The sequence below is a fragment of the Notolepis coatsorum genome (genome assembly GCF_963971535.1).
Source record: "Notolepis coatsorum genome assembly, chromosome: 18".
NCBI lineage: Eukaryota > Metazoa > Chordata > Actinopteri > Aulopiformes > Paralepididae > Notolepis > Notolepis coatsorum.
The window spans coordinates 47257119-47284481 of record NC_140182.1 but is presented as its reverse complement, the minus strand read 5'-3'; the positions used below and the strand labels follow the sequence as shown (position 1 = coordinate 47284481).

The 27363-nt window shown below is 42.5% G+C and overlaps 2 protein-coding genes across 3 annotated transcripts; one reads left to right on the top strand and one right to left on the bottom strand.

Moving 5' to 3' along the window:
* Positions 1-944: 944 nt before the first annotated feature.
* gcnt3 (glucosaminyl (N-acetyl) transferase 3, mucin type) lies at positions 945-4483 on the top strand (the record flags this gene model as incomplete). The annotated part of the gene is made up of 2 exons (XM_084335193.1): positions 945-2052; positions 4374-4483. Exons 1-2 carry the CDS (start codon positions 1161-1163, stop codon positions 4481-4483), a joined length of 1002 nt encoding a protein of 333 aa, XP_084191319.1. The 5' UTR covers positions 945-1160.
* Positions 4203-22847, bottom strand: bnip2 (BCL2 interacting protein 2). Of its 2 annotated transcripts, XM_084334353.1 has the most exons (11): positions 21311-22847; positions 15550-15645; positions 15320-15393; positions 14849-15037; positions 11196-11378; positions 10880-10982; positions 10664-10795; positions 9189-9275; positions 8979-9077; positions 8509-8544; positions 4203-5036 (listed from the first exon to the last, which is right to left on the bottom strand). In XM_084334353.1, the coding sequence occupies exons 1-11, from the start codon at positions 22441-22443 to the stop codon at positions 4979-4981; spliced, it is 2190 nt and encodes a 729-aa protein (XP_084190479.1). In that variant the 5' UTR covers positions 22444-22847; the 3' UTR covers positions 4203-4978. The 2 variants fall into 2 exon arrangements, with proteins under 2 accessions (XP_084190479.1, XP_084190480.1); XM_084334354.1 differs by lacking the exon at positions 8509-8544.
* Between the last annotated feature and the right edge of the window lie 4516 nt (positions 22848-27363).

Here is a 27363-nt window from a genome sequence, read left to right as displayed (position 1 = left end):
CCTCATCCCATTTCTGCTTTGCACTATATAGTATATTGTATATTAGTATATTGCATAGTATATTGTATATTATATGGTAACTCGGTTACTTCTATTCTGCATTGAACATATGTATATACTGAACACTGTGTCTACGTACGTGACTTCTATTTTTTACTTCTATTTTTACATGCTATACTATTTTATTTCATACTTATCTTTTGTCTAGCAGTCTCTGGAGCGTAACAGAAAGAAGCATTTTGTATAAAAGTATTCTGTACTTCTGTATGACAACTATTAAAGAAACTTGAACTTGAACTTGAACCAGGAACATTCTAATTACCAGACGACTGCTCTACTTCCTAAGCCACTGCCGCCCCTGTGTGTGTGTGTGGCCAGATCCGGCTTAACTAGGCTTGCCTAGTCTTGTTTAGTCATTCATTTCACATTTGTTTTAGATTACATTTAACTTCCTGTAAGATCTAATGTAGAGGTTGACACCTCAAAAAGTGCAAAGGTTGAAATCCTTTCACTGTAAAGGAAAACTCGGGAAACAGCTGCTTGGTGATGATGTCAGTCTGGCCAGAAGATACGGTAGATTACTTTCAAGAATCAAGATAATAAGATCTCTTTAATAATTAACATTAGGCCTACACCTCCCCTTTCACCTTAGTTTGACACACCTACTCAAGAGAACAATTCGATTTCCCCTTTTAAATGAGGTGATAAGCCTCTGCACATTTGTCTGAAGTGTGACCAGTAGTGTACAGCAGGTGTGACCTGACTTCTACAGTAGTTACAGTAATTCCATGGCTCTCGCTCGGTCATTGAAGTCCTGCCCATTCTTCAAGGCTCTGTCTCTCATTGTGATCTGTATGCTGCCCTTGGCCCTTTGGCAAACTCACTCACAAACTAAGAGGCATCCAGGGTCATGGCCTGGCGGCAGCGTACCACGGCAGTACGCTGATGACCTGCCCGCCTGCTCAGCCATCATCCGTGGAGACATTGAGGGGGAAAAAGAAGAATTGCGCCGACTTCTGGTGTCGACGAGGAGAAGGAAGCTTTTGTCTGAGAAATTCTACCTCAACGAGACACAGGACTGTGAGGCCTTTGTTGACGGCAGAGGTTATATCACAACGCCTCTCAGTGTGGAGGAGAGAGACTTCCCCATCGCCTACTCCATGGTGATCCACGAAAAGATCGAGATGTTCGAGAGACTCCTGCGCGTCGTCTACCGTCCTCAGAACATTTACTGTGTGCACGTGGACCAGAAATCCCCGGAGGAGTTCCGGAAAGCCGTGAGGGCGATCGTTTCCTGTTTCCCCAACGTGTTCGTGGCCAGCACGCTGGAGCATGTGGTCTATGCGTCCTGGTCTCGAGTGCAAGCTGACCTCAACTGCATGAAGGACCTGTGGGCATCGCCCGTCCAGTGGAGGTACCTGATCAACACCTGCGGCACGGACTTCCCCATCAAAACCAACGCAGAGATGGTTCGGCGGCTGAAACTGCTCAACGGAAGGAACAGCATGGAGTCGGAGGCCACCAGTGACCACAAGAAGAGGCGCTGGCAGTACAGTTACAACGTCACCGACGCTGTGAGGAACACCGGCGTCAGGAAGAGTCCCCCTCCCATCAGCGGCCCCATGTTCTCAGGCAACGCCTACTTTGTGGTCACAAGAGACTTTGTGGGACACCTGCAGGAGAACACGGAGGTCCAGGACCTCCTGGAGTGGGAGAAGGACACGTACAGTCCAGACGAGCACCTGTGGGCCACTCTGCAGAGGATGCCGTCTGTCCCCGGGTCAAATCCTGCCAACGTCAAGTATGCAGAGTCAGACATGAACGCCGTCGCTCGCCTGGTGAAGTGGAGCTACTCAGCCGGCGATGTGAACAAAGGAGCTCCGTACGCCCCGTGTGCCGGGGTGTACCGCAGGGCAGTGTGTGTGTACGGGGCCGGTGACCTCCGGTGGCTGTTTCAACAGCACCACCTCATAGCAAACAAGTTTGATCCGACAGTTGACGACATTGCGATTAGATGTATAGAGTCTTTACTCCATTTCAAAGCAATGCATGGTGAATCAACAATGGTGCCTTATCATAGTATTTCCCAAAGGTTAAAAAACATTTTTGTAATCTAATCTAATATAATATAAAATAAATATGAGTAAATATAGATAGATAGATATACTTTCTATGTATGTGTACACAAGAGACTTTGTCGGACACCTGCCCTACAAACATCGGTATAGGAAAGAGAGGGTAGCATATTTATTTTTATTTTATCTTCTATATATGCATATAGTCTGTCAATGTTTTATGATGATGTTCAATGTTTTATGTCGATGTATGTCCTGTCTCTTAATACCAGGGATCATGATGGAAATAAGTGCTTGCATTTGATCCAGTTTTTATCCCTTGGATGATGTCTCTAATCCACAATAAAATCAATCAATGATAGTGAAAATAGATAGTGAAAGTAGCCCAACGCATCACCAAGACCCCACTCCCCCCCCATCTCATCAATCTATGAGAAGCGGTGCTCACAGAGAGCACGGAATCATCAAAGACGCTTCTCACCCCAACCATGGACTGTTCACCCGCCTGCGGGGTACTCACACTGGGGCACGCTACCGCAGCCTCCCAGGCAGAACCAACAGGACCACGAATAGTTTCTTCCCCTCAGCTGTCAGACTTCTGAATCAAAACTCTACCTAGCCCACTGCACCTCACTGTATACCTGTGTATATAGCCATAGCTTATGTAGACTTTATTTTAATTATTCTTTTTTATTCTCACCATTATTCTCAAATCTAAGAATTCATCAGAGCAATGGCATGTGGGATGAAGGACTTTTATGTTTTTCTGGGGCTAGAGGAACTCTATAGCTCCTTCCAGATGGAAGCATGTGAAACGGCAAAGGATCCGACAATATTCGCAGAGCCTTGTCCCTATTCCGAAATACATACAACTCTGGCAATTGTCTTTCTGGTTTCCCTATAACTTAACTGGCCATGTTAAGAATCCTTGCCAATTTGTTCATAAACCCCCCAAGGTTTCCATACCAGTTTGAGATATCAAACATTATCACACTTTCAACAAGACTTTTGTATATCAGCTCTAGAATATCTCTTTACAGTAAAACTATTCAACTTTCTTAGAAGATACAAGCTTTGGCTTAGATGAAGCAGGCTACTGTTGCAGCTGATAGTCAGCTATTTGGTTTTACTAGTATTTATGACCAGTGTGCTGTCTGTACACCAGTCGATCAGCTCACCAATGTCTCGAATATGACTCTTCACTCTTGATGTCACCCTCCCACAGTAGCCCGATCAGCATATTTGTATAATTGAAATGTAGAATCTCAATTCTTATAGAAAATAATATTGGTGATAAAACACAACCTTGAGGAGCACCAGTGTTTAGAATAGTATGCGCTGACAAGGTGCCATTAACAGACTTCATATTGCTGTGTACTTACTATATTGCTTATGAACAAAAACATTTGAGGTTAAATATATGTATTTTGAAATAGTTATATTTTGAAGCCATGTTTTATGAAATCTTTACTAGGCCAGGAGTGCCATCTAGTGGGATTACCTAAATAGAACACATGATCAAATCTTACATTGTGACCACAGTTAGAGTTAAATTCATTTTGTATACTTTTTGTGTAATGGCTAAAGCTACAACTATGACATGACTGCTGCAGTCAGCAATTATTTCATATGCAATTACCGGTAATGAGTGCCAGAAAGAATAGAAAGGAAACATCGCTGAAATTTACCTGAAAAGAACCCCAACCAGCTTGTAGGTCGACTCAAAAGTAGAACTTGCCGAGACAAACGCTAAGAATTATTTGCAAAATAAGGTTTGACCCTGGCCTGTGTCACATAATGTATGTATGGTCTGGACGTCCACCACTCAATGTAGCAAGTATATGTTATAACTGCAATTCCTGTTACGTCAAATATTACTACGAATACTTGTAATTTGTGAAAAGGACACAATGACTAACATTATCCCTAATAAATATAAATGCAATTGTGTGGATTAATAATGTACTCCAAGTAGAACTTGCTAAGACAAACACTAAGAATTATTTGCACTTAGGGGTTAAGTGTCTTGCTCAAGGACACTTTGACATGCTGTTGGGAGGAGCCAGAATATAACCAGAAATCGAATGATGTGCCTAATAAATAAATACAACTGCAATTGTGTGGATTCATATATTTACTTGCAGAAAATAATGTACAAGAACAAGCTCACAAAAATCCTTTGCTCTAACGTCAACATACATACACACAACATCATGTGAGATTATTCTCCAGTCTTGACCTACATCACTGCGTCAGATTGTAGTTTCTCACAGACGTTCTCACCCCTCTGCGACACAGAGGGCACATTAAAGCGAGGGGCAACAGTAAAAAGGGACTCCAGGCAGGATTCTTTCCAACAACCTCAGCAGTGTAACTGTCACTTGCACGGTAACAGGGGTGCTGTGTGACCTGCTCCAAGAATGCCACCCAGCGGGTCAAGAGACGTAACATGCAAGTTTAAATCAGAGCAACCATTAAAATATATTAATCTCTGTCCTTTTTCACCTCTTGAATATAAATATATATTTTAAATGTATTGAAGTAGAACATGCATCAACCATTTGAAACAAGAGTGCCTTAAATACATCCAATGATACAACAGTAACTATGAAAACATCCAACAATATCTAGGTTTGGCATGGTATAGTACATAAAAAGGTTATAAAAACGCTTGAGACGGCACGTGAAGGAAAAACAGGAGCTCAAGCGCTTGGCACACTAACACAGCAGAGAGTTCCACAACGTAACAGGCAGCATAGTTTCAAAAAGGCACTTCTCTGTCACAGAAGAGCTAAGTCTCCAGTTACATCGCCAAGAACGTCAACATATAAGCGGCTGTGTTCTAAACATTCTTCATCATCATCATCATTGTCTTCCATCCAGACGTGGCAGTGCTAGCAGACTCACTCTGGAACAGCAGCGGCTGCCATCTCCACTTTGCCGTGCATGTCCTGGTCAGTTCTGTGGGGAGAGATCATTCAGCTCATCAGGCACCTGTTAACTGGAGCAGAGCTCTGCTAACTACTCATCATCTGTTAACTGGAGCAGAGCTCTGCTAACTACTCATCATCTGTTAACTGGAGCAGAGCTCGGCTAACTACTCATCACCTGTTAACTGGAGCAGAGCTCTGCTAACTACTCATCACCTGTTAACTGGAGCAGAGCTCGGCTAACTACTCATCACCTGTTAACTGGAGCAGAGCTCAGCTAACTACTCATCACCTGTTAACTGGAGCAGAGCTCGGCTAACTACTCATCACCTGTTAACTGGAGCAGAGCTCAGCTAACTACTCATCATCTGTTAACTGGAGCAGAGCTCAGCTAACTACTCATCACCTGTTAACTGGAGCAGAGCTCGGCTAACTACTCATCTGTTAAATGGAGCAGAGCTTGGCTAACTACTCATCATCTGTTAACTGGAGCAGAGCTCTGCTAACTACTCATCACCTGTTAACTGGAGCAGAGCTCGGCTAACTACTCATCACATGTTAACTGGAGCAGAGCTCTGCTAACTACTCATCACCTGTTAACTGGAGCAGAGCTCGGCTAACTACTCATCACATGTTAACTGGAGCAGAGCTCAGCTAACTACTCATCACCTGTTAACAGGAGCAGAGCTCGGCTAACTACTCATCACCTGTTAACTGGAGCAGAGCTCAGCTAACTACTCATCACCTGTTAACAGGAGCAGAGCTCAGCTAACTACTCATCACCTGTTAACTGGAGCAGAGCTCAGCCAACTACTCTTCACCTGTTAACTGGAGCAGAGCTCTGCTAACTACTCATCATCTGTTAACTGGAGCAGAGCTCAGCTAACTACTCATCACCTGTTAACTGGAGCAGAGCTCAGCTAACTACTCATCATCCGTTAACTGGAGCAGAGCTCGGCTAACTACTCATCTGTTAAGTGGAGCAGAGCTCAGCTAACTACTCATCATCTGTTAACTGGAGCAGAGCTCAGCTAACTACTCATCACCTGTTAACTGGAGCAGAGCTCGGCTAACTACTCATCACCTGTTAACAGGAGCAGAGCTCGGCTAACTACTCATCACCTGTTAACAGGGGCAGAGCTCGGCTAACTACTCATCACCTGTTAACTGGAGCAGAGCTGAGCTAACTACTCATCACCTGTTAACTGGAGCAGAGCTCGGCTAACTACTCATCACCTGTTAACAGGGGCAGAGCTCGGCTAACTACTCATCACCTGTTAACAGGGGCAGAGCTTGGCTAACTACTCATCACCTGTTAACAGGGGCAGAGCTCGGCTAACTACTCATCACCTGTTAACAGGGGCAGAGCTCGGCTAACTACTCATCACCTGTTAACAGGGGCAGAGCTTGGCTAACTACTCATCACCTGTTAACAGGGGCAGAGCTCGGCTAACTACTCATCACCTGTTAACAGGGGCAGAGCTCGGCTAACTACTCATCACCTGTTAACAGGGGCAGAGCTCGGCTAACTACTCATCACCTGTTAACAGGGGCAGAGCTCGGCTAACTACTCATCACCTGTTAACAGGGGCAGAGCTCGGCTAATTACTCATCACCTGTTAACAGGGGCAGAGCTCGGCTAACTACTCATCACCGTCGTCATCCTCATGTAAATAATAGGCTGCTGCTAGTAATCCTGCCAAGGATCTGCTCTCCGAGTCACTGGACACATCAGCCTCATGGTGGCACTAGAGTTAAATCTATGATACCGGTAGTAATACAAATAATAATACTTATTACTATATTATTGATAAAAGATCATAAAAAAGCTATCAGAGGAGAAAACACAAAAAGACCACATCGGTGTGCCGATTACAAAGAAGAAACCATTTTAATGTGATATCAGCTGAGAAAGAAGACCCCTCGCAGACACTGTACAAGAGGAAGGTTCTGTTTGTGACACGCCAGAGGACAAACAAATGCAACATTTGGTCAGTTCAAGTTTTCAAGCGGTTATTTCACCTGCGTCAACTCTAGGTTTGGCTAGGAATGTCAACTGAAATATTATCCCTGCTCTAGTTATCTAACCTTTTCAATTTCACCAGTCCTCTGCTTTAAAAGGCACACACCAACATTATGGGAAATGCTAGTCTTCTCCAGCGTCAGAAAAGAAGATAGATATCAATGTTCTCTCTGTGCATTCAGTAGAAAACTATCCGGCTGCAAGCTAGCCTAGCTTAGCACAAATGAATGGAAGAGGATACAGACCAGTTAGCCTAGCTGTTGGCCAAAAACACCTCTCTAGTGGTCCGTAGGCTAGTGGTCCATATCTACTTCCATTAATTTGCGCTAATCTAGGCTATCTTGCAGCCAGATAGGTTTTCTACTGAACACACACAATTGAAATTTGTATCCATCTTCTTGTCTGACTCTGGAAAAGACGGCAAGTGCATTTTCCATAATGCTGGCGTGCTCCTTTAAGTTATTCTACCCTTTTGTGATATTTTGACATTGTGCAAGATATCTTTATTCAGGAAGCCCATTGAGCCACTTGAACACAATAATAAACGTGTTTGTTTGAGTGAGGCTGGCGTTAGAGGTGTTGACAGTGAACAAACAGGACCAGGGAGCAGGTATGCAGTGAGTCATGCAGAGAGAGCAGTGAGAAATGGACAAGCCAGGTGTGCAGTGAGAACCAGTGACTGAAAAGGACCATGTGAGAACACAGTGCAACCACACACCACAGAGACTAAGTCTGACCACACGGTCCCAATAGTTCCACCCCATCCAGTGATGCAAATGTCAGGAAACAATGAACACACTTACCCAACTATCAACCACGTCATATTCTACACCTGGAGTTTTGAAGAAACTTTGTAGTAAGCGCTTTCGTTGTGATCAAACCTACACATCAACGTCCACCAAACTTTACCAAAACCTATTCAAACCCCCTTATGACACAAATGAACAATTCTTTATCTTAATAAACAGTAGTATACACAACACATTGTGACATGGATTCACAATAAAAAATTATTTAAGTGCACAGAAAGTTTAAAACCACATGATCTAAGTGCACAGAAAGTTTAAAGCCACATGATCTAAGGCTAATGTATTTATGGAAATGTATGTATTGGTTATCTTTTAAAAAAGAGAAACTGACATCAAAATGTATTGGGCTCTGGGGCTGGTGTTCAATTTGTGAAATGGTGACCAAACTAATTCAACTTTTTTGACAAAAGAGCTGATCTAGAAGTACAATATCAAATCTAGAAATACAATATAAAAGCCAGGTGTCAAAAGATCCAAGAATGAACAACAACTATGCAGATTCATAGGATGGAGCGGAACAATGTTTGATTTCAGGATTCAATGTCTCGGGACAGACTGGTGGTGTATAACTGCATTCCTCAAAGCCAAACCAGTTGATTTGTTGTTAGTTTCGTGCAATGCAAGAGATGTCTAGACACCTGGCTGAAGCCCTTGGGTGAATGTGCAGATACCTTTTACGAGTTTTCCTATTTTTTTCGTCGTCAAACCTTAAGGAGGGGGGCAGGGAAATGGGGGTTTAGGGGAATAGAGAAAATACACAGCCACCAAAAACAAAACAAGGAGCATCGACATTTTATCAAAGGAAGTTCTGAAAGTTCTGCTGAAGCACATTCAGTTGCCACGTTATTACATCAACACGAGGCTTAGCGTACCCTAAAACAACACATCAACACGAGGCTTAGCGTACCCTAAAACAACAAGAGAGGGGAACTCGGCAGGGGCTCGATACTTAATCATCCACACACCTTCCACCAACATGTCAGACACGTTTTGACACTAGAAAACCAATAATGGACGATGTATTATGGTTCACTTCGAGGTCATTCATAGTAGCCTGCTTGACAAAAAAATTCTGGATGCAATTCTATTGTTTTACAAAGATGTAAATCAGCTGCTGTGTGTCTAAGCGGAGCCTACTTACGTTTTGATACAGTCTGGTATAGAGACGTACTCCATAGGGACCAGTTCAGCCAGGTCTGTCAAACTGAACACATACTTGATTTTCTGGCTGAATTTGGTGCTGAGAAAATAAAAAGCATGATTATAAAACAATGTGATCTTGAGAATTATCTACAGAATGATTTGATTATTATTATAAAATAAATGTCTTTGTCTTAAACATTGAGGTTACCTTATGAAGGGTCTTGTGAGCGCCAAGAGGGTCCGGATGAACCAAGAAGGATGGACAATTATCAAAGACTTCAAATTCTTCCTTAACCTATAAATAACAAATGAAGGAAAAGCAAAAAGAAAAAAAAGGAGTCATCATGTGCAAATCTGAAAGTTCTATCTGAAATCAATCCATGAGCTTTTAACTAAAGGCCTTTTCACACAGAAATCCTATGCCAAGTCATATTCTATCTTATGTCATAATGCCACAGTGGATAACCTCATTTTCCCTCCAACCTGCCAGCTTTGGGTTGTTTACATTGAACCATCGTGTGTGCATTCAGACAGACATGCCGGAAAGACGCAGCGCATCTCGGGTTGTGGTTCTCCAATATGTCTCCAAAAGCATGCAATGAAAGATATTATCAATTTGACATGCATAACTCATGATGGTAAGTTAAGACGAGCTTTCTCTAGGCTTTTGAAAATGTAGGGGAGACGTTGCTGGTAACGGAGCAGCTGAGATAGGAGAGACATTTATTCCCCCCCCCCCCCCTCTTTTCTCTCGATGCACATCTTTACTAATATTTCATGTGGACAGCCGTTGTTCTATCCCACCTTTCACATGACAACTGATAGTTAGACAAAGCAATATTCTGCCGGTTGGTGGGACAGCGCTCCACTTGTAAAAATAGTTGTGGTTATATCAACTTTGACCCTCCATTCCGTGTTCGTACCTTTCACACAGAACAGGAAGTCCGGCTTGAACGGCAGTATGAACAGGGCTCAAGTCTCTGCGCCATGTCTTAACAGGGTTCCTACACACTTTCCATTTAAAAATGTAATTCTTTCACAAAACACATCGTTTAGATATCCTATACTGCCAATTTGTTTAAGAACTGCCTTTTAATTTACAATATGATGAGGAGTATCACTGTGTAGCGGTTAATTGACCACTTGCATGATGATGACTGACATAGCGATCCACTTCCCTCAGTCATTAGTGCTCTGACACCACGGCTGTCAGTTTGACAGTTTGTCTGACATACACCAGGTAGGGAAATGGAGAAATATCCTGCAGCTGAATGAGGAAATATCACAGGAAAGAATGAAGAGGCCTGAAAACGGATCAAATGTAACTTTTCACAATAGAGCAAACGCTCAATGGTGGCCAGTGTTGGAAAGCAATTGCTCGACTTAACTTGATGCATGAACAAAACAAACATGTCAAACAATGTGTATGTTCTGCCGACAAGTTTTTAGACAGGCCAAATACAATAGCGATCAATAGGAATGGTGTATTTTCTTTTCACCAAAAGTGCGGAAAAAAGCCAAAATACACAGATTTGCCGGTCTGATGTATAGCAACAAGTAGCTAACGGAGACGGGAGTTTTTTTTCTACAAATGGCCCAGACCTGCATAGGAAGCTTGTAGAAATAAACCCTCTTTTCTCAACCCTAATTTCTATGAATCATCCATGGGAGACTCTGACTCACCTCCTGTCTATCTGCTGATAACACTTCCTGAGCCAGCCGACAGTTGGCATCTTTTTTCTGGATGTTGCCCCGTTCAAATACACTATCATGTAGTTCTCAGCCACCAGCAGCTCCAGAGTGCCAATGACGTATCTGCGAGTAGGAAACGTAGAATTAGCAACGGTTATTACATTTGGAATCTTTTTTAATTAAAAATAATTTTAAATTAAACCTCACTTGAAGATATTGTCCATGATGTATCTGTAGTTGGGTTGACTGCTCTCGGGCATAAAGCACACAGCAAACACAATGATGGCATTCAACCCATCTCCATAGTAACCTGCCAAGACAAAAAGCACAACAGAAATAAAGAGTCCTGTGTCAAAACACCATCAATTGAGGATGACATCAATAATTCCTTTCATCTTTATTTAAAAAAAAAAATGAAAACAGCAACATCACTTTGACATTGTTAACACTGCATAACATAGTTCTAATTGAGTGCTGAGAGAACGTGAATAATAAAAGCCAGTCAACAGGCGACGCCACTGACCTCCGTGGCTGATGACCCTCTTGTAGGGCTCGATGGCCTTCATGTCCACCCGGTGGTCCTGGTCTCCGAAGCGGAAGACCCTCCAGCGCCGGCCCTCCTCCCTCTCCTCCGAGACAGAATACTCCTGGACACACTCCACGCCCTTCTGCAGTAGTTCAGTGGTTTTTGGCTTCGGCAGATCGTCTAAAAATAAAAAAAGAACAATTAAAAAAAGACAAAAAAAAAAAGTCAAGTGTAATGCCGTCCCAGCGTCCTCTCTAAGACCCGTTTGGCACGGCACCATTTAAGTTATTTTTAGTTTTTGTCTGATGTGTGGGTTGGAGTTGAGGAGAGGACTGAAGAAATTTGCTGTTTGAAAATGAATGATTGAAAGTCACTATATTTTTGGCACATTATTTTGGGCCTCTACCCACACGGTTAGCAGTGTTGCTCATTCCACGAATGCATGCTCCTTACAAGTTGTACCTCGTTGTAAAGGTGACTAATCAGGCTTTCCAACGATATAAAATACAATACCAATTGGTATTAAAGGGGAGGAATAATATAATATATTATATAAAAGCTATATACGTAGTAACGTATTATAGTGTGAATTTCACCCACACACCAGACCAAAACTAAAAATGGAAACAAAGTGCCGTAACAAGAGAGGCTTTCTTGCCTCTGAGGTGGCTGCTTGGCGGCATTACAGATTCCACCTTTAAGAGCCACTGCTGGGTAACAGGTGGAGATGATATGAATCAACATGAGATCCCACGTCTCCCTTTAAAAACCAGGCAACGGACATTATTCACATGCTTATTGCTTATGTTGACGGTATACGAGAGTAACAAGGGTAGTCTACCCCATGGGTCAGACAACGCAATAAAACATGATCCAACTGTTATGTTTAATTGGTATTACTTACTTACAATATACATGCATAGCACAGGTGACATTTCATCAGCCAAAACCAATCTGATGTTCTGATCAGTACTACCCAATCAAATACGACTGATTATCATGGATTTTCTTTGGAATATCATGCATGAAACAAGCAGAAAATAAGTATTTAGTGCAACATAATCACACTAACATATTTTACACTCTTGGCATGTTTTCTTTCTGGTGTGTAGTCGATTACACACAACCATTTCATATTACATACACCAAAATCAAATGTATTCATCTGCATTTCATTCTAGAGCTCAGCTCAGTAATATCCAAAGGTAGGCCAGATTCAGATCAAATTTGTAATAAGAGTATGTTTATCTGGCCATCAAATGAATATGGTGGAATAGTATTTTTGCAAGCGGGCAATTCTTTGGATCGTGTAACATACAAATAATTGGCTCTTCTGCGTGTGTAATATAGCTGTAGTTACAAACCAAAGGTTGTGAACATTTAACATCGTCATTTCTTTGGAGTGTAAAGCACTTGGAATAACTTGTCAACGAACAGTAATGTAAAATAAGCTGGTTACTATAGTAATTACAGCTTTATTACACAGATAAAGAGCAATGTTATGTAATGCAAGTCTTACTATTGATTTTGCTTCAAATATAGGAAAACAATTTGAGGGGAAAAAGGAACGATGATGACATGCTTAAAAACCTCCAATGGAAATCAAATAAAAAGTGTGAAACACAAAACAAACCCCCACTTGATTGGTTCACACCACTGACGCACACAGAGGTGCAACGGAAGGTAGAACATAATCTAGACATTATTATTTCTGGTTGATTGACTTGTGGCTGGGAGAAAGCATGGGGGGCGGTCCAGGAGGCCTTACCGCGACGTGAGAGACAGAACCCTGCTGGCCTGCAGCCTGTTTCCAGGCAAAGACTGCAAACAGTCCTTCCGAGCGACAAAGAGGAAGGGCAGCAGGGTGGAAACATAAAAAAACACAACAACACATTTTAACTAAGGGATGCACGATGCACATCGCCGCTCAGACCTGCGCTTCCTGTCATTATCAAAGATTGTTTTATTTACCTGCATCAGTCTGATGGGAAAAACAGGACTTTTGTTAATAAACTGGACTTTTGACGTCTTTATTTATCATGGAGTGACACACACATGCAATGGGCGGCACACACACGCATGCAATTTTTGGGTCGCCGATGAAATTGAGTCTCTGCGCTGGACCCATCCTGTCTTCCTTCCCCCCAAGGGCAGCCTGGGAGCAGATAAGGGCCGCGCCCCGGGAACCAATCCAAGTGCTCCTGTCCGTCTTCGTTAGGGACCAATGGAAACAGTGTTAGCGATCTGTTTCCATTGGGTTTATCTTATCGGGAGGGGAAACCCTTGCGAGCACGGGGAGAACATGCAAACTCCACACAGAAAGGCCCGGGACATACCCCACCTGGGTACCTGGCAACGCGGAAACCTGGTCCCCATGCGGGAATCGAACCCTGGACCTTCTAGCTGTGAGGCGACAGTGTTAACCATTACACCACCATGCCACCTATAGGCAAACATATACCAGCTGCTTATTTCTGTCTAGCTACACAGGGTTTTGTGTTTTTATTTGAGTGATTCTTTTATAATTATTTCTCTGTCTAGCTACACAGGGTTTTGGGTTTTTTATTTGAGTGATCTTTTAATCATTATTTCTCTTGTCTAGCTACACAGGGTTCTGGGTTTTTATTTGATAGTGATTTATTAATAATTATTTCTCTGTCTAGCGACACAGGGCTTTGTTTTTTTATGATTATTTCATTGTCTAGCTACACAGGGTTTGTGTTTCTTTTATGATTATTTCACTGTATAGCTGCTACACAGGGTTGTGTGTTTTTTAATGATTATTTCACTGTATAGCTACATGGGGCTTTGTTTTTTATGATTATTTCATTGTCTAGCTACACAGGGTTTTGTGTTTTTTAAGATTATTGCACTGGTTTTGTGTTTAAGATTATTTCACTGTATAGCTACACAGGCAGGGTTTTGTGTTTTTTAAGATTGTTGCACTGGTTTTGTGTTTAAGATTATTTCACTGTATAGCTACACAGGCAGGGTTTTGTGTTTTTTTATGATACTTTCTCTGTCTAGCTACACAAGCTTATGCATTTTCATTTGCCATGCTGCTGTCGTTTGGGTTCTTGTTGCACTCCAGCAGAAATAGAAATAAAGACTTTACATTGTTTTTTCATGTCTTACAATGTGTTTGTAAAACAAAACTGGATTACTGTTAGGAACTTGCCCCGGGTGCATCTAAAACATGCTCTAGAGACCTCAGTTATCGGTCAGTTATTCATCCTTGTGACAACCATCCATCCGCTCCGTCGTCCCTCGTAATGATTTTCACCTCCGACTTCCTCTCTCCACATCAACAACTTCCTGGTAAACAAGGAAGTACGAACCACGACAGAACAGAATGTGCCCCAACACTGCTGACGCAGTGACAGATTGTGCCAAGCAAAACAAAGTCTCTCGATTTTTTTTATGGATTTTAGAGACATCTTCAAAATGTATTGCTGACAGAGCAACATAAACAAACCCCATATTGAAACCCTGCCAAGTAAACCTAATGAAACTGTGATTAGCAGGCCTTTGTGTAAGCTGGCTTACATGGGATGAGGGAAAGACTTCATAATGCTGGTTAACTGTAGGCAAAACCTCAGAGTTAGCAGACACATGTAAAAAGGTACCGGTCGTCACAAGTCGATTCATACCTTCCCATTCATACTCGTTGCTGTTGTCTGATGGCGTGTCGATGTCATCTAGGTCCAGCTCCGTGCTCTCGTCCAGCTCATCAGAGAAAACGGAGCCTTCACTGCGGTCCAGGTTGAGGCTGATGTCGGGCGCCAGAAGCTTCCTCTTCGTCTTCTTGGCGTGGTTCACTGCACAGACTGGAGTAGCTACTGTGGAAGCAGTGGGGGCATTAATGACTGAAAAACAATACGAAAGATTTCCCAGGGATACATACCGTAAACTCTAACTCTGTTTAGTTACAAGGAATATTATCACTGTTTAGATTGACTACAGTCGTCGTGTAGGCTAATCAGTGTGCATTTATAGTTGTGAAACATAAAATAGTTCTAGTTTCCAACAAAACATTATTTTTAAACAGTCCAGGAAAAATATTTATGTCTGAAAGTCTGTAAAAGACGAGACTGGAAGGTGATCATGAAGCTCTCGATTACCTGGTTCTCTCTGTCCAGATGTTCCAGCAAAAAGCTCCTCGTCGATCTGCATGTCCTCCTCCTCAGGTAGGGGCCTGCATGATCAACCAATGTGCTGTGATGATCAGGCTATACATACAATACTTACAAAAAGCCAATTGGTGTGTTTGACAGCTCATAGAATGAATGATTGAATTGACCCATCTTCCGTTTGAGATAAATTCAGTAGGCCTGTTATGGGTTTACGGTACCTGGGAAAGTCCTCATCTTGCCACTCCTCTTTAAGCTCAACTCCTTCCATTCTCAAGCGAGCTTCTGTTGTGGCAACTGATTCCCGGCGCTCCAGACTGCGGGGGGGGGGTTAAGAAAAAAAATTGTTAGGCAACTAAATTTTCTTTGACGACTGTTAACACTTTCTCTGCCAAGGATGCCTAAACTCGTCATTCCCCGCCATGCTAATTCTGCCAATGACGCCGTAACACGTCATTGAGATCAATATTTCAAAAATCTGTGATCGCAATCATATTTCTCCTGCGGAGACTTGAGATCTACTGTTGATCCCCTCTCAACTCTCCAACGGTTCAAGAGCGCCATCTGGTGGCCGATCGGCGGATCGCCCAAACCGGAGACGGAAACTGGTGCTCATCCAAATTCGGTCCGATCACTCGCTATAGGTCCCGGGACTCAAGCTAGACACAATGGATAGCAATCCGTTACCAATAACTCGATAAACAACATGATTTGGACGTATATACTATTATACAACCTGGAGATGGATCGCATATTTCAACATCCCATAATAGGAATATTTCTGCTCCACACTGATCGCCCAACGGCCCGAGGAAACTGGGGTGAGTTTCAGCGTTTTTTTTTTTACCGTGTTCGATACAAACTGCTCTAATGATCATATCACCCACATGAATCATCTAACGTTGGCCACGGAATTATAAACGACCCCCCCCCCCCCCATCCGGTCAACATCAGATGATAAGTAGTAACTTCTAGAAGCACGTCCATTTGAAATTTTTTATCTCGCGCCGATCGCTATCAAACTGTATACAATCATCAATATAATGCATTTAGGGCTATAAATCACGTTCTGCAGAAAGCTGCAGAAAACAATAAAAACATATTTATACTTTAGACCGTATTTTAGTATGAATATGTGAAAGAAAAAGTATAACGTTGCTACACCCTGAACAATAGATACTTGATGTTGAATGGGCCATAGTAATGTCAATTTAGCAATACAATTTAAAAAGTTATAGCCCTGCAAAGAAGGGGAACTTCTCCATAGACAAATAGAGCTGGCAGAGGATGGTATAATGATGTACATAAGCCTGGCGAAGAAAGTGCTAACAAGACCCCTCGTGTTCCAAAACACTTCGTTACGTTGGCATTCGAATTCTAAATCAACATTTGAATTTTTTATTTTTAATAATATATATTAAAAAAAAAGGAATTCATTGTTTAAACAAATGGGGGTTTTCTTCACAGTTGCAGATAAATATTAGGCTACGCTAATATTATAGTATTAAAACTTCTCCCTGGGCTGGGTCTGGAAAGTTGATTTAATAAAAAAAAATACTAATTTAATCAGATTAATCACTTTATTCAAATTGAGGATGTAGTTTGAGGATATTCAAAAAAAAAATAAAAAAAAGTACTTATTAAAAAATATATATAAATATATATATTTTTTTTTAATTAAAAGCGAAGGTTCGAACGTTCGTTCGAAAAACCCTGACGAAGTTCGAATCCCAAAAACAGGCTTCGGGGACAGCCTTAGTGAGTGAATGGGTGAATGTGAGGCATAAGTTGTAAAGCACTTTGGATAAAAGCGCTATATAAATGCAGTCCATTTACCATTTCATGAACACACCAACTCCCTGAATAGATGCTGTGTGGCAGTGCTCATTACTACGCAATTCACAGTTTCTCTTGTTCATTGAGAATTTCTGTCTCGAGAGAGAGAACTTCAGCTCGCATCTGGCCTCATAAATCCGATTACTGGCTTCTTAAGAAGCGCTGTATTAAGGGTTTAGTTTGGAGACCATTAAGTACCAGTCCTTACTTGAATCTATCTATGGTATACAGAGCTCAAACACAACTACATCCAATTTATACCTGCCTACTGCCTTCACTGTCTACAACTGCCACACTGTACACCATCTACCTGAAACTATAGTCTACCCATATACCTCGTCTGGATAGCATGCACAATAATGCTGTAGCCTACATACCGTGTATATATATCCACATATACCGTATACGTATATATGTATCCATTCCACATCTGTCTAAATATACCTGCATATAATTATTTTTTACATACCTGTATATACTATAGCCTATATATATCCCTCAACTACTCTTACTAGTTATACCACTGGGCAGTATGACTTACTTACCGGTACTACCATTGTGTCTTTAGTTTATATCTGTATCACTGCACATAATACTATAACACTATCTGATTTAGCACTATTATTACTCAGTAGTACTCATTTTACTCAGTTGAAGTACACCTGTATATTGCTATTAAACTTTACTGTTACATTTGCACTCTGGTTAGATGCAAACTTATTTTTGTTGTACTGTACTTGTGCTGTATAATGACAATACATTTTAATCTAATAATCTAGCACCCCCCAGACACACAAAAAAACATTCTAAGCGTTCTGTGCTCAAGACATTCCATCATATATCAGTTTAGCGGTTAGGTTATGTATAGACCTAATCTCCCATGTTACACTTGAAATCCAGCTGAGGGAGAGAAGGAGAAGTGCTGCAGGAATGTAGTTACATGAAATCGAACCCTTGCAACCAACATACATGTACATATAGGCAACATACATAGTGTCCAGGGCAGTGGCTTTCATAATATCAGGGGCTGGGGGGTAAGTAGGGGGCCAGATGGGTAGTGGGATGAAAACAACAAGAAAAGAGAATAAAAGATAGTTAAGGTGGATACAGCCTGGCTAACCCTTTCACTACCACACAACAGAAGGGTTTCACACTACCACACTAAAGACGGGTTAACGCTTTCACTACCACTACAGAAGGGTTAACGCTTTCACTACCCCACGACAGAAGGGTTAACGCTTTCACTACCACACTAAAGACGGGTTAACGCTTTCACTACCACTACAGAAGGGTTAACGCTTTCACTACCACACTACAGAAGGGTTAACGGTTACGCTTTCACTACCACCCTACCGAAGGGGTAACGCTTTCACTACCACCCTACCGAAGGGTTAACACTTTCACTACCACACTACAGAAGGGTTAATGCTTTCACTACCTACCACACTACAGAAGGTTAACATTTCACTACCACACTAGTTAACCTTTCACTACCAATACATATGATAATGGTTAATGCTTTCCCTACCACACTACAGAAGGTTAACATTTCACTACAGACGGTTAACCTTTTACTACCACACTACTGAAAGGGTTAGACGGTTAACCTTTCACTACAAAAGGGTTAATGCTTTCCCTACCACACAAAGGTTAACCTTTCACTACAGACGGTTAACCTTTTACTACCACACTACTGAAAGGGTTAACTGTCTGTGTAGTGTGATAGTGAAAGGGTTAATTATCACCAACTTAGTTGTGAGCTCAAATTAATTACAGATATAAAAGGGGTTGATTTGAGTTAATTGATTTTTAAGAGCATTAACCGCATTGCTATCATGACCAGTGACTGCCAGTAGTTACCATGTTAACAATGACCCACCCTCTTGGTTAACGGTTACAATTTCAAATAGGCTAATTTACTCAATAATGAAATTAAAATAATCCATCTAAAAGAGAGCTTGAACATTACGTTTATCATTATGCTGTCAAAGACATCCCCTCACAAACTGATTTCTCCAATAAACAATTTAGGCAAATGAGATTTCACCAATGAATGAAGATGGTAAAACATCTCTCTGCACAAAGTTGCTCATTAGTCTTATGCTTGGTATGTTCACCAAGCTATCAAGTACTCTGAATGCTACGTGTCAATTGTTCGTTTTTTTAATTATTATAATTCTTTTTTTTACAGTTGTGTCCTCTCCTTCTCTTCTCATCTGTTGTATACATTATGCCTCCTCTTCTCACTTCTCTTCTCCAGGAATGGGAGGTATTGTTGATGTTTGTGTTTACTTCCTTCATTGTTCGATGGGTCTTGAGCAAAAGTCCACTTGCCTTTCGGTCCTGCCGTGAACATTTTTGGGAACGCCAGGCCTTAACCGCTCATATTAGCTTAGCTTGCTACTTACTGTATGATGGAACAAAAAGGAACGCCAGGCCATAACTGCTCATATTAGCTTAGCTTGCTACTTACTGTATGATGAACAAAAAGGTAGCTAGGAATGATTTACTCTTCCGTCAATAAACCTGGTGATGCGATCAGTCAGCAGAAATACTCTGGGTCAGAGACACGGTCAACAGCAGCATGGTGGCTTATTGCCTGACCAGTTCTGATGTCATCATACCACTGCTTGATGTATCTGGCCTACTATTGTAAGTAGATTTTTCAGGGCAGCAACCATAAAGCAGACAGACTCTCCATTGAAGTTCTCCATTGATATTCACGGGTGTTAAAATTTTTATTTTATTTCTTTCATGTTTTACATACCGGTATATATATATTTTTTTCATATATATATATTTTTTTTTTCTTTTTTTATAATGTTTTAAAATAGTACACTCATTTGAGTAGTGGAAAAGGGGTAGGATTAAATAAGTGTATACTTCTTCCTACTCCTTTTCGAACATGTAGATTGAGTTGTGTTTCGCTTTTGTTATTGTTTGTTTATATTCATTGCATGTTCGAAATAAAGATTTCAAATCAAATCAAAGTTGACCAGTTGCACCATTTCAAAAACTTCTAGTGAGCTTTAATAAGTGTCCCGGATTTTACCCACAAATGCATGTGGGGACAAATATTCAACCTCCAGTGGTTGCTAATCTGGTGGTAAAGTAGAGAAAACAATTACCGACATTTATAGCCATTGGCTGGTTCTTATTTTCACCTCTGCTGAAGGCAATATGATGGTTGTGAATAAACCTTTATACTGGGAAACATAATTTGCAGGCCTGCCTCTACAGTGCAGGCAGGAAACAGCATCTGAAAAACAATTATAGAATCCCAGAGGCAAATAGCGGTATTATTCATTGATGGATCAGAGAGGTGTGTCCAGGGGTGTAGTGACTGGTAGTTGTGGTGTTGCAGTAATCTGCCATCATTACTCATCATACAATATTAGACGATATGATTTTCTGTTGTTGTCAAGGAAACACTCATATGATGACCATTAAACTAAGTGACTTGATTGACCAATATCATATCGGCCTAGGCCGGGGATCCATAGTCACAACACTTCACTAACACACAGTCTACAATTACACAAAAACATTACTTTCTTCAAATAAGTATTTTTTTCCTGTTTCGCAATTATCCGTAAATTAGAATGTTTGGGGGGGATCATTCATTTCACAGGTGGCAGAGGATCCCCAGAGTGGCTAACAACTGTGGAGACTGACTGCTCAGGGTTTCACCACAAATAATGTAACAGTGGTGCCCCATCATGTAAAATAAATAAATAAATTCTAATTTCTTCTGATTGCCCAGGTAAGTAGTAAACTGCTCTGGGACAGTATCTACTTGCCTGGTTGGGAGGGGGGTGTTCCTTTAACCCATTTTCAATTCAGCATACTGGAAAATAGGACTGTACTGATACATTGACAGACATGATCTTAAATTTTAATCTTAGTGATTCACACACAAGTCTGCGTAAACACTGCATATGGTAGTAAGGGCGTAGACCCATAGAATCTACTTGTGCCAGCAAGAATGACTCCTGGACTAGTTGTAGCCTGAGTCTCCCCCTCATTCATGATCACTAGATGTAATGGTTTTACATGGATCCAGGCCTGTTGAAGTAAGAGTTTAGAAGACAACGATAATACGATATTGAAAGGTCAACCACACGTAGACTCAAACACACAGCCTACCTTCCATTGTGTCCAGAAGTTGAGTATGGCTTGGGAAGACTCACTGGAGTAGAGCTTCTTGCCCCCGGTTGTTTGTGCCCATTGTCTGGAGTTGTCCTTTCCTGTGGCGGACCTCCTGTTTTGATTAGACTCTCTTGAAGTGCCTCTTCGCCATTTTCCACTGTTTCGGTTGGACTCTCTTGAAATGTCTCTTCTTCATTTTCCACTGTTTCGGTTGGACTCTTCTCTTGAAGTGTCTCTTCTTCATGTCCCACTGTTTCTGTTGGACTCTCTTGAAGTGTCTCTACGCCATGTCCCACTGTTTCTGTTGGACTCTCTTGAAGTGTCTCTACGCCATCTCCCACTGTTTCTGTTGGACTCTCTTGAAGTGTCTCTTCTTCATGTCCCACTGTTTCTGTTGGACTCTCTTGAAGTGTCTCTACGCCATGTCCCACTGTTTCTGTTGGACTCTCTTGAAGTGTCTCTTCTTCATGTCCCACTGTTTCTGTTGGACTCTCTTGAAGTGTCTCTTCTTCATGTCCCACTGTTTCTGTTGGACTCTCTTGAAGTGTCTCTACGCCATCTCCCACTGTTTCGGCTGGACTCTCTTTAAGTGTCTCTTCGCCATGCCCCACTGTTTCGGCTAGACTCACTTGAAGTGCCTCTTCTCCATTTTCCACTGTTTCGGTTGGACTCTGTTGAAGCGTCTCTTCTTCATGTCCCACTGTTTCGGTTGGACTCTCTTGAAGCGTCTCTTCTTCATGTCCCACTGTTTCGGTTGGACTCTCTTGAAGCGTCTCTTCTTCATGTCCCACTGTTTCGGTTGGACTCTCTTGAAGTGCATATTCGCCACGCCCCACTGTTTCGGCTAGACTCACTTGGAGTGCTTCTTCGACATTTTCTAATGTTTCGGTTGGACTCTCTTGAAGTGCCTCTTCGCCATTTTCCACGGCAGAGGCTGTGCTGAGCTCCATGTCATCCAATGCCTCCTCTTCGCCATCTCCCGATACTCCAGAAGAGGAGGGAGTCGGTGTATCTCTGTTCCCCAACTCCTCTAGAGTCGCGGGTGTGTCAAGATCTGGGCTGCTATTGTTCAAACTCATGTCACCAACACCCTTCAACACCACTTCACTCTCAATCACGTCCGATGCCATGAGTTGGTGTTCCGTCGCCTTGCTATTATTATGCACAAATCAAGAGTGAAAGACGTGTAGTGCTGTGGGTGTTACAATTACTAACGTTACCCAAACAGAACACGCCGTTACTTGTAGCTAACGGCACCCCACGCCTCAACACGGGAGCACAACAACTTCTTAGGGAAGTTGCTAAGCTAACGATAGCTTCTTAGCTCACGTTGACCGTGCTAATGTTAGCGGAGGGGGGTTCTGTTGTAGAGCGAAACCGAACGGCTATGCCAACTAGCGGCATATCTTACTAGCGAAACGGTGTGTTAATTCCGTATACGTTTTAACCAAAGCTCCATTAACTTGTCAAATATCGGTAGTTCAGAAAGTTAACTTTTCCCCAGCAGCAGTGGTGTGACTGTGTGCGCAGCCAAGCAAGCAGCTTTTCGTTTCCTTCCTCCCTCCCTCCCTCCCTTCCTTCCTCTCCAACCCTCTGCTGCCTGTCTGCTGCTCGGCGACAAGTGGCGACTGTTTAACGTTAACGTCACACTCACATAGCAATCTAACGTTACCGAGCCAGCTAGAATAATATATATATCACATCTAACGTTACCGAATATACACTTTCAATTATGAGACAACGGTGGCAAGAACCCGTGGCGTCGCGGGCTAAAAAAGTCCGTATGGATTACTTTTATTTAGCCCCGGGTCGTCCATAAATCTGTGCAGTGCTGAAGTTTCAAGTAAACGTGTTTCGTGTTCGGTAGGTTAGGCTCGGCTAGCAAGTAGCGAGCAAGCAACACGTCTACCGAGGTACTCACTTACGTCAGTTGCCAGACTCTATATTTTCCAGCAGTTTATGTCATTACTAATCAATTCCATCGAAATATGTGATTGATTGATTGAAAACTTTATTAACAGATTGCAAAACTGTACATTGGAATATTGACAATGACAACCATACTAGGTAATTTACTGTACATTGGAGGGGGTTGGGTTAGGACATTTACAGGGGCCAGTTTCGAATTGCAGTCTCCCGTAGGTGTTCTTTGAGAGTGGTTTTGAAAGTGGGTAGTGATTCACATTCCTTTACAGCTTTAGGTAGGGCGTTCCACATTGATGGCAGTAAATTAGACCCTGGCAACTACCGCCCTGTTTCTATCCTAACCTCCATCTCGAAAGTCATGGAAAAAATTGTATACGAACAGGTCGAAAAATACCTTGCGAAAAAAAATCTACGAATTCCAATCTGGCTTCAGAACATCCCACTCCACTGACATGCCTTCTCTATTTAAACTACCACATCAAACAAGAGGTGGACGCAGGCAAATACTGCGGCATGGTCATGCTGGACCTACAAAAGGCCTTCGACACTGTCAATCACACCATTCTGATTGACAAGCTAAAAGCAATTGGTTTTGATAGTCTATCAGTGAGCTGGATGCAATCTTACCTGGAGGGGAGAGAGCAGATGGTGGAGGTAAACGGTACCCTATCCCCCCCCTCACAGTGAGCTGTGGTGTTCCACAAGGAAGCATACTAGGTCCGCTACTGTTCCTAATTTATGCAAATGACATGTCGTCAGCTTGTGACTGCAACTTGTTCCTGTTTGCGGACGACTCAGCCCTGCTGGTCTCTGACAAGAACAAGTTACAGGTTGAAAAAACCCTCAGCTCAGAACTAGGCAAAATCTGCATATGGCTCGCTGATAACAAACTATCATTAGACATGGGCAAAACAGAGTCCATTCTCTTTGGAATGGAACTTTGGAAATTACTCAATAATCAACTAGGCTGCAGTAAAAAACTTAAAACCAGATTCTCAAACATAAACATAAAGACGGACAACACGCTCATCACAGACAAGCTGGATGTAGCCAATTACTTAAACATCTTCTTCACAAACATAGCCACAACACTGGTAAACAAACTACCCTCCCACTCAGGGCATTATGGGGTAGAACACATAGTAGCATACTACAAAAACCTAGGGGTCCACAAAGACGACTTCAAACTTGAAATGGTAACAACCGATGAGGTACTCAAAAAATTGAGCGCCCTCCAACCTAACAAGGCCACTGGCCATGACAACATCCCCTCCAAATTCCTCAGAGACGCAGCAGCCGCCATCACCCCAGTCATCACACACATAATAAACCTCTCTATAAAACAGGGGCACGTCCCCAAGGACTTCAAAATTGCGAGAGTGACCCCTCTACACAAAAAGGGCAGCAAATTAGACCCAGGCAACTACCGCCCTGTTTCTATTCTTACCTCCATCTCGAAAGTCATGGAGAAAATAGTCTATGAACAGGTCGAAAAGTACTTGGCGGAAAAAAATCTAATCTACGAATTCCAATCTGGCTTCAGAACGTCCCACTCCACTGACACATGCCTCCTCTATTTGAACGACCACATCAAACAAGAGGTGGACGCGGGCAAATACTGCGGCATGGTCATGCTGGACCTACAAAAGGCCTTCGACACTGTCAATCACTCCATTCTAATGGACAAGCTAAAAGCAATTGGTTTTGATAGCTTATCAGTGAGCTGGATGCAATCCTACCTGGAGGGGAGAGAACAGATGGTAGAGGTAAACGGTACTCTATCCCCCCCCCCTCACAGTGAGCTGTGGTGTTCCACAAGGAAGCATACTAGGACCGCTACTCTTCCTAATTTATGCAAATGACATGTCGTCAGCCTGTGACTGCAACTTGTTCCTGTTTGCGGACGACTCAGCCCTGCTGGTCTCTGACAAGAACAAATTGCAGGTTGAAAAAACCCTTAGCACGGAACTAGGCAAAATCTGCATATGGCTCGCTGATAACAAACTATCATTACACATGGGCAAAACAGAGTCCATTCTCTTCGGTTCAAATAACAAACTCAGCAAGACCGACGGATTCTCAGTTACAGTGGGTGACAATATTGTCACAAGGAAAGACGAAATTACCTACCTGGGTTCCATCCTAGAGGCAAATCTTTCCTGTGACAAAATAATAATAATAATTATAATTTAGGACCTGCTCCGAGGTCATCAATTGGCACACATGCGATGCATGCATGCAATTCGTATCTGCGATTAACCCATCCCGTCGTCCTTCCCCCCCAAGGGCAGCCGGGAGCAGACAGGCGCAACGTGAGCCGCGCCAGGGGACCAATCCAAGTGCTCCTGTCCGTCTTCGTCAAGGACGCCACAGCGTTAGCTATCTTGTTGTTGTGCATGTTTTTCCATTGGGTTTATCTTATCGGGGGGGAAACCCTTGCGAGCACGGGGAGAACATGCAAACTCCACACAGAAAGGCCTGGGAGATACCCCACCTGGGTAACTGGCATCATGGAAACCTGGTCCCCAAGCGGGATTCGAACCCTGGACCTTCTTGCTGTGAGGCGACAGTGTTAACCACTACACCACCGTGCCGCATCCAAATGGCATCCAATGTAATAAAAAAAGTCAACCAACGAACTAGATTCTTGTACCGGATCTCCTCTCTGGTAAACAAGAATACCCTGAAGACTCTGGCAGGAGCACTCATTCAAGGGTACTATGACTATGCGTGCACCTCATGGTACCAAAGCACCTCAAAGGCGCTTAAAACAAAATTACAAACATCACAAAACAAACTGGTCAGACTACTACTTGACCTGAACCCCAGAACCCACCTCACCCCTGCCCACTTTGCCAACCTAGGATGGCTTAGAGTAGACGACAGAGTACAGCAACTTGCAATGGGCCTGGTCTACAAGATACACTATACGACCGGGGTGCCCATGTACATGTCAAAATACTTCCCAAAGGTCAGTGAATACCACAACCACTACACCAGAGGAAGCTCAACAAATCATGTTAAACCCAGATTCGGCTCAAACAAGGGACTAAACACGTTTCGCAATTATGCCACAACAATGTGGAACGCCCTACCCAAAGCTGTAAAGGAATGTGAATCCCTGCCCACATTCAAAACCGCTCTTAAAGAGCACCTACGGGAGGCTGCAATTCGAAACTGGCCACCGTAAATGCCCAAAACCCCCACCACCTCCTAATAGACAGTCTCCTCACCACCGCATGTATATATTCCCTCCCCGCCGTATGTATATTTCCCTCCCACCCCCTCCTAATGTACAGTCCCCTCCCCATCATATGTATATACTCTGTCAGGATCTAGGGGTAACAGTACTGTATATTTGAATACCGTTATGTCACAAATGTATCAGTACTAAATACCTATATGTCCCTATGCCATAAATGTCATGTATGTTGTGTATGTCATAAATGTCTATATGAATTGAAAATGGGGGACCCTGATGGAAACAAGACAAACGTCTTTCTCAGGTCTGCATCCCCTTAACAATTGTATGTATTGAGCCGTACTGTATTGTACCCATTCTGCAATCTGTTAAATAAAGTTTTCATTCATTCATTCATTCATTCACTCTTCGGTTCAAATAACAAACTCAGCAAGACCGACGGCTTTTCAGTTACAGTGGGTGACAATATTGTCACAAGGAAAGAAGATATTACCTACCTGGGTTCCATCCTAGAGGCAAATCTTTCCTGTGACAAAATGGCATCCAATGTAATAAAAAAAGTCAACCAACGAACACGATTCTTGTACCGGATCTCCTCACTGGTAAACAAGAATACCCTGAAGACTCTGGCAGGAGCACTCATTCAAGGGTACTACGACTATGCTTGCACCTCATGGTACCAAAGCACCTCAAAGGCGCTAAAAACAAAATTACAAACATCTCAAAACAAAATGGTCAGACTACTGCTTGACCTTACTCCTAGAACCCACCTCACCCCTGCCCACTTTGACAACCTAGGATGGCTTAGAGTAGACGACAGAGTACAGCAACTTGCAATGGGCCTGGTCTACAAGATACACTACACGACCAAGGTACCCATGTACATGTCAAAATACTTCCCAAAGGTCAGTGAATACCACGA

Excerpts from the sequence above, each read along its gene's own strand:
- bnip2 (XM_084334353.1), bottom strand. The coding sequence starts at position 22,443 with ATGGCATCGGACGTGATTGAGAGTGAAGTGGTGTTGAAGGGTGTTGGT. Across the intron at positions 15,646-21,310 it reads ACTTCTGGACACAATGGAAG|TCTGGAGCGCCGGGAATCAG; the intron begins GTAGGCTGTGTG and ends CCCCCCCCGCAG. Across the intron at positions 10,796-10,879 it reads ATCATGGACAATATCTTCAA|ATACGTCATTGGCACTCTGG; the intron begins GTGAGGTTTAAT and ends TCCTACTCGCAG.